Source organism: Carassius auratus, chromosome 16, assembly GCF_003368295.1.
Source record: "Carassius auratus strain Wakin chromosome 16, ASM336829v1, whole genome shotgun sequence".
In the NCBI taxonomy this organism is placed as follows: Eukaryota; Metazoa; Chordata; class Actinopteri; order Cypriniformes; family Cyprinidae; genus Carassius; species Carassius auratus.
Window position 1 is genome coordinate 23,833,718 of NC_039258.1, and position 11,940 is coordinate 23,845,657.

At 38.9% G+C, this 11,940-nt stretch overlaps 1 protein-coding gene across 1 annotated transcript; it reads left to right on the forward strand.

Annotated features, from left to right (window-relative positions):
• The first annotated feature begins 4,294 nt into the window (after positions 1-4,294).
• LOC113116584 (iroquois-class homeodomain protein irx-4) lies at positions 4,295-10,904 on the forward strand. The gene is made up of 5 exons (XM_026284824.1): positions 4,295-4,825; positions 5,184-5,423; positions 6,025-6,131; positions 8,863-9,176; positions 9,838-10,904. The coding sequence occupies exons 1-5, from the start codon at positions 4,781-4,783 to the stop codon at positions 10,464-10,466; spliced, it is 1,335 nt and encodes a 444-aa protein (XP_026140609.1). The 5' UTR covers positions 4,295-4,780; the 3' UTR covers positions 10,467-10,904.
• Positions 10,905-11,940: the final 1,036 nt, after the last annotated feature.

Sequence of the window (11,940 nt, forward strand, 5' to 3'; positions counted from 1 at the left end):
TAAATTGGTGCTTGACAAACCAAAAAAAAAAAACAAGAAAAAATAACAGAACAATGAGATTAGTTAAAAAAGCTATACAATAAGAGCAGAGAGAGAAAAATAAATAGAACATTTTTCATCTGGACTATTCATCTGGACTGGAGCAATATTAAAGTAAAAAGAGCCTCTCTATCACACACACACACACACACACACCAGTGTTGTTTTAGCATCAGTGATATATGTGAATTCAGGTAAATTGCGAAGCTTTTTACCATTGAGATGAAAAAGGGAAAAAAAAGACCTAATTATAATATAAACACATTTCTTGTAGACATTTATAAACTGAGGAACTGCATGGATTCATTGTCACAGTGAAGGACCATTTAAAATGAACTAGTGAAGACAAATGAAAACACACAAAAAAAAAACGGCATCAAAAGAAGATCACAGCACCTAAAATATGACTTTTTTTTTAATTGAATCCCAACATAAGGAAAAAATAATTGTATGCACGACAAACAACTGCACAATAAGAAAGTGTGCATCTCTGTCTATTCATGCATAACCAACTCATCAATTAACACTTCATTTACTTGTGCAGAATCTCGTTTCATTGTATCTGCTATAACAAAGTCCGGGTATAAGATAATACTAAACGCTTCTAAAGCAGCTGGCTGAGTGTTTGCATCTCTAACTAGCTGTTTGAGGAACACCTGCTCGTCTTAACTGAGCAGAGAGAGCGTGCGCTGACCCTCCTGATCAATAATGCATGGAGAGTGAACAGTAACATGCGAAACCTCTTAGCCACTGCAGCGGAGGAGAGCACTGGCTCGGGACAGACACCAGAACACATCAGACGTGATCCACACTGTCTCTGACCCACATTCATCACATCTCCACATGCAGATGAAGGCACAACCTTCATTTCAGTACCTTTAGAAAGAAAGCATGCATTTATGATCATCCATGTTTCCTTTAACCCGAATCAAACAGCTCTGACTGTTACCCTGCCCCTGAGCACTAATATATTCATCAAAGAGCGCTTAATTAGATTTCTAATGGAACTTCACTGCCAATGCTCAACCATGAAGTGAAAAAAAAAACCTTCATAAAGGTAATTACGTGAAAACTACATCATATCCACCCCAATCCACACTCCCATGAGCCTTTGCTGCACTTTACTATGCTGATGTTACGTATGTAAGGACATCAGTGCAGTGCATTTATGATTGAAAATGCTCATTGACTGTAATTTGCTTCACGTTTGGGATTTATCTGCGAGCCAGAAACTAGCACTCCACGCTATGTTGATTGATTAATTTTACACTCCCTGCAGTAACTGGACTCACTTCTTTGTGAAAATGCAGCAGTTTTTATAGTGTTTAAACAGTCATCTGTTGCCCATAGAGAGAAAATGCTGTAAAATAGTGATCATGAACACTTACAGAACACAAGTCCTCATTCTTCAGAGAATAACACATCTGTGGTCAGTTCTGGATGCTGTTCGCACCTGATCTCAGCTTGAGATGTGATGATCATCAGACTCGATCCAGATCTGAATCCTGGTCTGAAATCAGCTGTTATTCACGGCTAACCAATGTTGGACTCAAAGCATGCCATTAATAAGAGGCTGAGGGAGATGTTGTAATGTTTCGTCATATAATTAATGAAATTAAGAAAGATGGATGATTCACTGAGCACCTTTGGAAAGCGTGCCTGCGCTCAGAGTGGAAGAGAGGAGAGAGAGAAGTGTATGAACTTGTCAAGACACTTCCAGGTGAATGTGGAGCTGCTTGAAATCTGCCACAAATCATCTGCTGCCGGTAACAGGATCAGTCCTGAGAGAGAGATCTGCTCAGAGCAGTGCTGTGTTCACCTGAACCTGGCCTCAGGCAAATCCTCCAAATATTACCTGATCATTTAACACTCATCATCTGAATGGGGTCTGAAAGACACAAGAGCCATTTGTGAGTGTGTTTCCTCTATCTGAGAACTGATTATGAATTAAATATAAACACGTTGCTGTTTAGGTATCAAAGATCCCATGTACAAAGTTTCAGTAAATCCAATTAATTTACGTTCTCTGCAGTTGTTTATACAGTAGCAGTGTTAACTGTTTGGTTTTATTTCTAAAAGAGTTGTTTGTTGTTATTTGTTTATTTGCTGATATCAGAATGACAACATTACTGACAATCATCTTCCTAGAATAAATAAATAATAATTATGCATGCATATTACTGGATTTCAAGTCAGGGAACATTTCAAATGAATTTATAAAGGGAATAAATTGTTCATTATGAGAATGTATTAATATATCTAAGCATATATAATTATTTACAACCTTCCACATGCAAATAATGTGTCTCTCTCTTTCTCTTTTCAGTGAATGAACAGTTTGTGTAAACTCATAATCAGCATCATGTATTAACCATAGTGTTGCTCCTCAGATGAAATAATTTTCTCCAGTAATTGTATATTATATTTGTCCTAATTAACTCAATGTGCAGCGGTTGTAGTGGTGCTAAAGGATGTAGGTGTGTGGCTTATATGAGATGTGTAGACTTCTGCTGTGAGCTGAAGGAGGAGGAGGTGAGGAAACATGATTGATTTGCGCTTGGTTTTGTCGGAGACAACAAAAGGATGTCATGTGCTTTCGAGCTGTAATTCATGCATCTTATAAAGATGATGAGACTTTATACGAGATTTATGCGCGACATGTATCCTGTTATCCGATCAGATATTTGGCAATACTTGTCTCATTGTTCAGAGATATTCTTAAATCATGTTTAACTGTCTCGGAGCGCATTTCTTTCGTTTTGAACTTATTTTATTTATATTAAATACAGCGCGTTATATCTGATCCATGTGTCGTTTTAATCTGTAACGAAAAACAACAGCGCACACTGAGCTTATACGAGCGCGTTTAATAGGGACCCAAATAACACCAGCACAAAAAAAAAAAAAAAAAAAAAAAAAAAAGTAATGTAAGGTAATGTAAATGTATTCGGAAAGCTATTGCCGACCTGCCCATCAGACTTCACAGATGCATTACCTGTTTTCACTGCAGACTAGTGTGTGTGAGGAGGAATCAATCATAGAGTTGATGTTACTTGAGATAAAGTGTCACGGGTTATTTTCAGAGAGGAAGAAAAGGACTCATTTAGCTCCGAGTGCAAGTGCGCGCTCGCGTTTGAGCCTGATATGTCCAGGACCATACTGTAAAATATACGTATTATCATGACTATTAACTGATATCCTCTTAGATCATTTGTACTTTATTATTTACTTTGATTAATAATAGTTTATTATTATTGTTATTATTATTATTATTATTATTATTATTATTATTATTTACTTTGATTAATAATAGTTTGTTTATTTTTTATTTATTTATTTTTTCCGTTAAGAAAACCACCGTCACTTAGTAAATGAAAGCGAATGAAGGCGGAGCGGGTCAGGCGCGTGACCTCGCGTCCATTAACACACACACGGCGACATTTGCTCGCTTATTGTCTGACTAATTTAATTTCACAGAACACTTATTTTCCAAACTCAAGCGCATGCCGAGTGAGAGGGTAAGGGTGAAGGGGGGAAAACTTGCCTGATAAAAGTCTATCTCAATTTGAGGACAAGTACCTTCATCTGTAAATGAAAGCAATTATGCGGCCCATATTATATTATGTTGGCCGGTCTCAGGATAGTCATCAATCACCCGCAATCGAGCTGTCACTGCGGGCAGATTCGTTTCTAGCAGGCAGTTCTCCAGCTGGGGAAAAGAGGAGTACATCATCATTAATTTGACTGTGACCCCGGGGCTTCTCACATGTCTGAACCCACAGTCAGCAACACACCTCCAGCACTTCATCTCAATGAAGATAGATAGATAGATAGATAGATAGATAGATAGATAGATAGATAGATAGATAGATAGATAGATAGATAGATAGATAGATAGATAGATAGATAGATAGATCTCTCAAAACATTTTATAGTAACTATTATTTCGGTGATAAATAGACAAATCATGAAGTATACAGACGCTTAAGTATTTGCTTGAGTATAGCAGTTTTAGACTTATTATTATGAAACTTAATGCATATTAATTCGAATTAATATCGGATTTGTTGCTGAACCACGATTGCAGCTGATTGTGTACTAAATATGATTTATGATATCTAAATTAAAATGGGTGCTTTCTTTCTTTTTCAAAGTAATGTATAGGTCTTTGTTAATGCAGACACAAACATTTGATTTTTATATATTTTTTTCTGAATAAACTGAGATAAAAATGGCGCTGCAAAAGCGATATAACAAAAGATACGGTTTAATGGTCAGATTTTAGCAGAGCAAGCTCTTTTCCAAAACTCGGTTTAATTGATAAGCTCAATTAGAGGTGAATTGTGTCCCACCCCTCTGTCACTCGTTGGGATTTTTATCCAGAGAAATGCATATTAAAGTTAGAGTCTGGTCATTTTGACTGGGTTTCTTCTGACGTCAGAGCCACCGGCGTTTAAAACAACCCGCATCTGGGCTGACGTGTTTAATACTAGTTTTTATAACGCAAAATATGTATTTCTGACATCAAAGACGGCAATTCAACTAATGCTTGACGATGCGCGCGGCTGTGCTGTAGAAGTTTAATAGTGCTATAGGAGAGCATCCATCTCAGGAAGGAGTTTAAGCAAATTAAACATGATGGTACTGCGCTTCGCCCTATAAGCGTCCGGCAGCTTTATGCTTTACCAATCAATCGGTGCACTGAAACACAGCAGACCTGCAGTCTCGGGAGCACTCTACGATGTCCTATCCTCAGTTCGGATATCCTTACTCTTCTGCACCTCAGGTAAGAGTCGAGCGCTTATTCTAACATTGCTTCAGATTGTTAAAAGGGGAAAGCGCTCGCGCGCGCCGCGGGTTTGAAGATACAGATACAGGTTTAATCGGGTTTACAACGATTTACAAATCTACAAACACGCGTCCGAGTCGCAGACACATGCAAAAGTGCAGATGTGATGACAGGGGAAGGGGGACAACAGTTGCTTTTTGGCCGTGATCCATAAAGTGCATCGTCCTGTGGGGGCCGACAGTGACCAATGCCAAAAAAAAAAAAAAAAAAAAAACATTCACTGCATTTTTGCCAAACTCGTACAGGTTTGCAGGTGGCTGTTTTATTCATGCTGTGACATTTCCAAATGTTCCAGTTCCTCATGACCACCAACTCCCTGACATCTTGCTGCGAGTCGAGCACCAGATCCATCTCGGACTCGTCCGCGCAGACGCCCGTTTACTGTCCGGTGTACGAGAGCAGGCTGCTGGCCACCGCCAGACACGAGCTGAGCTCCGCCGCCGCGCTGGGAGTCTACGGGAGCCCTTACACCGGCGGACAGGGCTACGGGAACTATGTCACCTACGGCGCTGACGCGTCCGCTTTCTACTCTTTGGTGAGTTTAGACCACGCGCGATTATAAATGATAATAATGGCATGTGTTATAGCAGTGAGTCATTGTGTTTAGATCACCAAAACTCTGTATGCATTTCTATATCTGAGGGAAAAAAAGTAGATTATAAAACAAGAACATTAACGAACCTTATATTACTTTGTATATAGCTACACTCGGTTCTGGTTGATGTTCCACGAAGAAACTTGAACATCCATGCAACCTTTCAAATGCAGAAAAGGTTCTTTGAAGAAGGAAAAAAGGTGCTCTAATGCATACTACACTCTTTAAAAAATAACGTTTTTATGTATTTTCTTTTTCTTCTTTTTTATTCTACAGTGTTCTTCAAAACGGTTCGTTATTTGGGGAACAAAAAATGGTTATTTACATGACATCACTGAAAAAAAAAATAATAATAATAATAATAACATATTATTATTTTTAAGAGTGTAGTATGCATGAGAGCAGAGGTTCATGGATTGTTTACTATATACCACGGTCTCCTTGTTTAGAATAAGCATCATATTTGTTCACTATCGTGGTTATATTAATAATCATGATAAATGTAAGTTTAATTGCTGACAGCTCTTGTATTTATTTCCAGGGAACGTTTGATGCTAAAGACGGAAGTGCGTCTGCGCATGCGGGTATTACACCGGCTGCCGCATACTACCCTTACGATCCCACCCTGGGACAGTACCAGTATGACAGGTAATGAATCCCATTCATTAAGAGTCTTCTGATTGAAAATTAACATGACTCGGTTCATCTGGATCAATTCCATAGGCAGCGCTCAACAAATTGAAGGAATAATTTCCGCATTCATACGAACGCTTTTTTCAGCGAATACCAAGTCACTTGTCTGATGTATATTTGATGTTATATCGTGTTTGGCCTTCAGGGTTTGCACTGAAGTGCTTTAATGGACAGACTCTCGGCCGGTGCACTCGATCAAGCAATGTGTTCGCTCTGTTAAAAAAAGAAATGCGAGAAAGTTTATGGGCCTTAGGGAAATACAAGTATTTGCGTTTCTGTGTTACACTGCAAAACTGTTCCCACCAGTGACGTCCAAAGACCTTTCGAGGGGCAGGTGCTCAAAGTCTGAAAGGGCCACAATGAACACGGCTTTTAATAGGGGTGTGCTCCTTTCTTCACGGACGCTTCAGGACTGATACAGCAGCTAATGCCTGACGCAGTTTTGAAAAAAAAAAAAAAAAAAAAAAAAAAAAAAAAACCTTTTAAGTTTAAAACTTTAAGACTTTTTTTATTTTACTTATTTGGACCTCTTAATTACTCTGGAATTAGAAACTGAATCATCATCATCATCATCATCATCATCATTATCATAACTGAGTGTAGGGTATGGTGGTTTGCTGTTGTAAACAATACTGTTTTTGTTGCAGAAAATGTCTGTCTTATTTACAGTAGAGTTATGAGGATATCTATGATTATGAAAATTATTATGAGGATGAGAAAATCAGTATACACCTGTTTTATCAGTGTTGTGATAATTATTGTAATGCACTCTACATTTTAATACTGTAATAATAATAATAGTCCAAAGTATGCATAGTTTAGTTGGATAACATAAAAAGACAACCTTTAAAATTTTCTCAATCAAACAGCAAGATTAAAAGAGAACAGGCACCTTTGTTTATATTGCTCTATGTTGAACAATGTAAGCTAATTGTTTAATATTTAATCAATATTTAATTTTAATAAAATATATATACAGCCCCTTCACTTTATTCTGGCAGGTGTGTTCAGGTAGAAGTTTCTAGATTTCAATCTTGACCTGATGCTATATTCATAATTAAATTAAGGAGATGTGAACATCAGGAGCACTGAAGTCTCTCATGCAGTGTGTGTTTAATTCATACTCAAAGCCAGAGGGCGCTCTCACACAGTACGTCCAAAACAGACTCACAGAAGTAATAACTTATGATGTGCAAGAAATCCCTAATATGGACAAAAGCATCCAGCTATCAATGTAGCTGAGCTGAATAAAAAGCAGAAGTTACTGATGAAACATGAAGATAATAAACACACAATTGAGATAAGTGTTTTTCAAGTAAATAAATAAATTATATGAATAATGCAATACTGATTGACATATCATTTAATATAGAAACTATAAGGTATATTTCCTGCCTTATTCTGTGATTAAAATGGGAAAAATGTGTTTGTAGTAGCCTTTTAAACCAATCATAAAATTGTCATTAGGAAAATATTGAACAAAAATATTATAGCCCCTTGCTGCAGCTAACATTACTTCCACAGGCTACACACAGCAATATAAACAGCTGTGCATGCTCTCTTAACGTCGCTCTTGTAAAATAATAAGAATGTAATAATATAAATAATCAAGCACTCCGCTGATAACTCCACTCACCGGCAGCCGCGGATGTTATGTACTGCGCTAAATTACTAAAGGTGTCTGAACGTGAGGAATCATCCTGGGCCGGGTTTCCCGATAACGATGTATCTTAGCTCTTAAGAGCGTTTTCTACGTGCAAACTTACGAACGCTCGCAGCAATTCCACGAGCGTTTCCCAAAAATGCACTTAACATGAACGCGCGAGAACGCGCTCTACGTGCTACTTAGGAGTCGCTGTCCATTCGCGAAGTGCTAAAATGTAACCTTATATGGAATCGTATTCTGAACGTTTAACCTAATAATTGTCATCTGTTTTGGATTACCAATCAATACAATCAAGTCTATATAAAGCACCTACATACAGGCGGAGACACTGACAAAATGGCTGAAAAAAAAAAAGATACCTTTCAAAAGGATGAAATTAATGTCCTCTTAGAGGAGATAGAGAAAAACAAAGATGTGTTTTTTTTATCTTGTTTTCCCCTTTTTATTTATTTCATTTATAAATTCATGTAAACAATAAACGAGTACAATAAAGTGTACAATAAAGTACAATCAAAATATTATTATATTACTCGCGTTGCAGTGTGTTAAATCTAGATAAAAGTGTAATCTGCCGGTTGTCCTGCAGGTGTCCTCATAAATCTGTCTTCTTACAATGCACTTGGGGATGTACGATTACTCCAGAGCACTCGTAGATCTACGAAGATTTTCAAGTGCTACTTAAGCTACGATGCTTTTGGGAAACAGACCGTAATATTAAGATCAATCGTACGATCGTTTTTACGATCAACTTAGGCTTACGATGCTTTTGGGAAACGCAGCCCTGGACGAGATCGTCAGGTGAAAGGTCATCATGTCGATCATTTTATTTACGGCTAAATTATTATTCAGAAATTTAACGAATAGTTAGATTGGGCAGGCCTTCACAAAAGTGTGTTTTAATAATAATAATAATAAATGGCCTTGACAAAAGGGCACTTTGGGCATCAAGGGGAAAAGGGGCAGGTGCTCAAGCAGCAAGTGTCTGTTTCCCACCACACCTTTCTTTCTCTCATGCCACAGATACGGATCTATGGAGGGAGGAACCAGAAGGAAGAACGCCACGCGTGAAACTACGAGCACATTGAAAGCGTGGCTCCAGGAGCACAGAAAGAACCCCTACCCCACCAAAGGAGAGAAGATCATGCTGGCCATCATCACCAAGATGACCCTCACGCAGGTGTCCACCTGGTTCGCCAACGCCAGAAGAAGACTCAAGAAGGAGAACAAGATGACATGGCCACCGAGAAACAAGGGCTCAGACGATAAGAAGTACGAGGATGATGATGAAGATGGGTCGCAAGAAGATCAAATCAAGAGTGAAGCCAATGATGACGGTCAGCTCAATTCCCTACTTCACATATCCTATTCTGTATCAATGTATTATTAGGCCTATTTACCCAATTTTTAAAACATAATTTATATTTTTATTTAACAAAAATAAATAAATAACTTACACTCCAGCACTGAGCAATCTGAGTTCTCAAGGATGTTCCTGAAAAGTGCAAACTTTTAAAGCTCTGGTGAAAGGCTCTCCAAGGCAGTTGTTATTTCTAACTATTTTATTGTACAACAACTTACTGTTTGGACTATCCATTAGGATATTAAGTAAAGATCATGTTCAATGAAGATATTTTGTAAATGTTCTACCTTAAACATATTAGTAATATGCATTGCTAAGAACTTCATCTTTAAAGGTGATTTATTTATTTTTTTGCCCCCTCAGATTCCAGATTTTCAATATTGTATTATGGTCAAATATTGTCCTAACCTTACAAACCATACATCAATCAAAAGATTATTTATCAAGCTTATGCATAAATCTTTTATTTATTTATTTGTAAAGCCCCTTATGACTGATTTTGTGTTCCAGGGTCACATTGTGATACGTTTTATAATGTGGATGAATTTAGTTAGTTTTGTCTGCTTGTTCATTCTCAGACTTGTATGTTTTGTTGTCTCTCGCTCTCCACTTACTCCATCACTATTTCTGAACAGAGAGCAAAAGTCGCGAGGACAAGGAGCTGCAGCTGAGTGACTTGGACGACTTTGACACCATCGAGTCAGAGAGCTCCGAGTGTGAACTCAAGCACCGCTTTCACATGAACACACACATGGAGACCACTGACGACCGCCTCAAAGAAGCGTCTCCAAAGCTCTCCATTCCCGGGCTGCTCGAAACCAAAAGCGGCCTGAAAAGCACTTCAGAAGACTGTGAGCACAGCAAAACGTGCTTCCAGCAGCAGGGCCATCCGTTACTGGACAGCAAACCCCGCATCTGGTCTCTGGCCCAGACCGCGACAGAGTACTCCTCGTGTATGCTTCGCTGTCAGCCATCGCCCTCCGCCTCCTCACCTGTCAGCGGCCTGGAGAGACAGCAGGACTCACCTGTCACGACTCTCAGAAACTGGGTAGATGGAGTTTTTCACGACCCCTTGTTTAGACACAGCTCCTTGAACCAAGCACACACGAACACTACGGTTTCTTGGACCACCTCGACCAAAGGGTCGATCTTAGAGACTGGAGCCCTGGGACGCTCCAACAACATGATAAAAACACAACAGCAAGAGCCCAGCAAGGACAGTACGCCATTTCCAAAAGGGGTGAATAAAATATTCTGCTCCTAGCACACCAGAAAGACTGTTTGGAATAGCTGTTTACGCTTTCAGTTCACAAACAAATACCAGACTGTGGTCCAAAATACTTTTTGTTGCATAAAACCATGAGGAAATGTATGTTTATTGCTGTGTTGACATCTCACTGGCGAGGGGTCGGTTTATATATATTTATTGGTTTGGTTGACGCACGTTCAGATTATGTAAATTAACTGTAAGTTTATGTTCTGAAAGACTGAAAAGAGTTTACAGACTACTTTCGTTCCAGCTTTTATCATTTCTTTGGCATGCATATGTTGCTGGTTTTTATTGATCATTCTTTTAGACGAACTCGGACCTTGTTGCAACGACTCACAAGTGTCACTGTTAAGAAAGCATCACACAAATGCACAGATCTCCTCGAGACGGGGAATGTTCAAATCTGCTCACTATAATAAACGGTGGACTTTTCTCAGCTTTTGTTCAATGTGTCGATCAGAGTCGCTGTCCCTGGTGCTGAACACACACGATGAGATTCACCTGCTGGCTTCAATAAATGTTTCTTAATTAAATGCATTTTTTAACATGTAATTAACATTTGCATCTTAAAATATAGTTCTACAACTACATATGCATAAATTTTCGCTTAAAAGTAAGAAAATGTGTTCCTGTAGCTCAAGGTTGGGGGTTCAACACATGATAGGTAAAAATGTATAGCCTGAATGCACTGTAAGTTGGTTTGGATAAAAGTGTCCGCTAAATGCATAAATGTAGTTTAATTTTTAATTTAGAAAGAAGAAAGATTGCTTTTGAAAAAGCAGAAGTAATTTAAAATGTAGATTTGATATTCTTAGACCAAAGTAATTGCAATACGAATGGATCGACTGTCCACTCTCAATAATGCATACGATGTTCTCCGCAGTGATTGTTTCGTGTTCACTGTGTTTGGCTTTGTAATAATCCCCCAGTAACTGTTTATCATTCTCCCCCGTCCTCTGATGGGAGAGATGAGGCCCTCAGGAGCCATAAGACAGCGCTGGATGAGCCCCATTAACCCGCCATAACCAGCCTGTAATTGGGATGTTTTCAGTCATCATTCACTCCACTCTATCGATTTCTACTCTCTGCCTCTGATAATATTATCGAAGCGCCAAATCCTTTACCCTGACCCGCACTTGAGCTCAGCAGACAGGCAGGTTATATGGTAGAAGGTGAGATCATTTGAAATGTTCATCTTGACACGGACCCCTCAATTTCTGGAGCTCCTCTGCACTCGGAGGCTTTTTCACCGGGGCGCGTCTCTAAGTGAAAAGGGCAAGAGAATTAGTTGCTCGAGATAAAAGGGCAAAAACACGCAGTCGAAGGCAGGAGTTGACAGTGATGGTGAAAGTGTGGCCCCTGGAGGACTGGGGTCCGCTGAGAGGGCCTTCACTGATGAATTTCAATGTGAAAGCCAATTGAGATCTTCTCCTGAACGATTCCCTGGACAAAGACATTTGGAAAAACA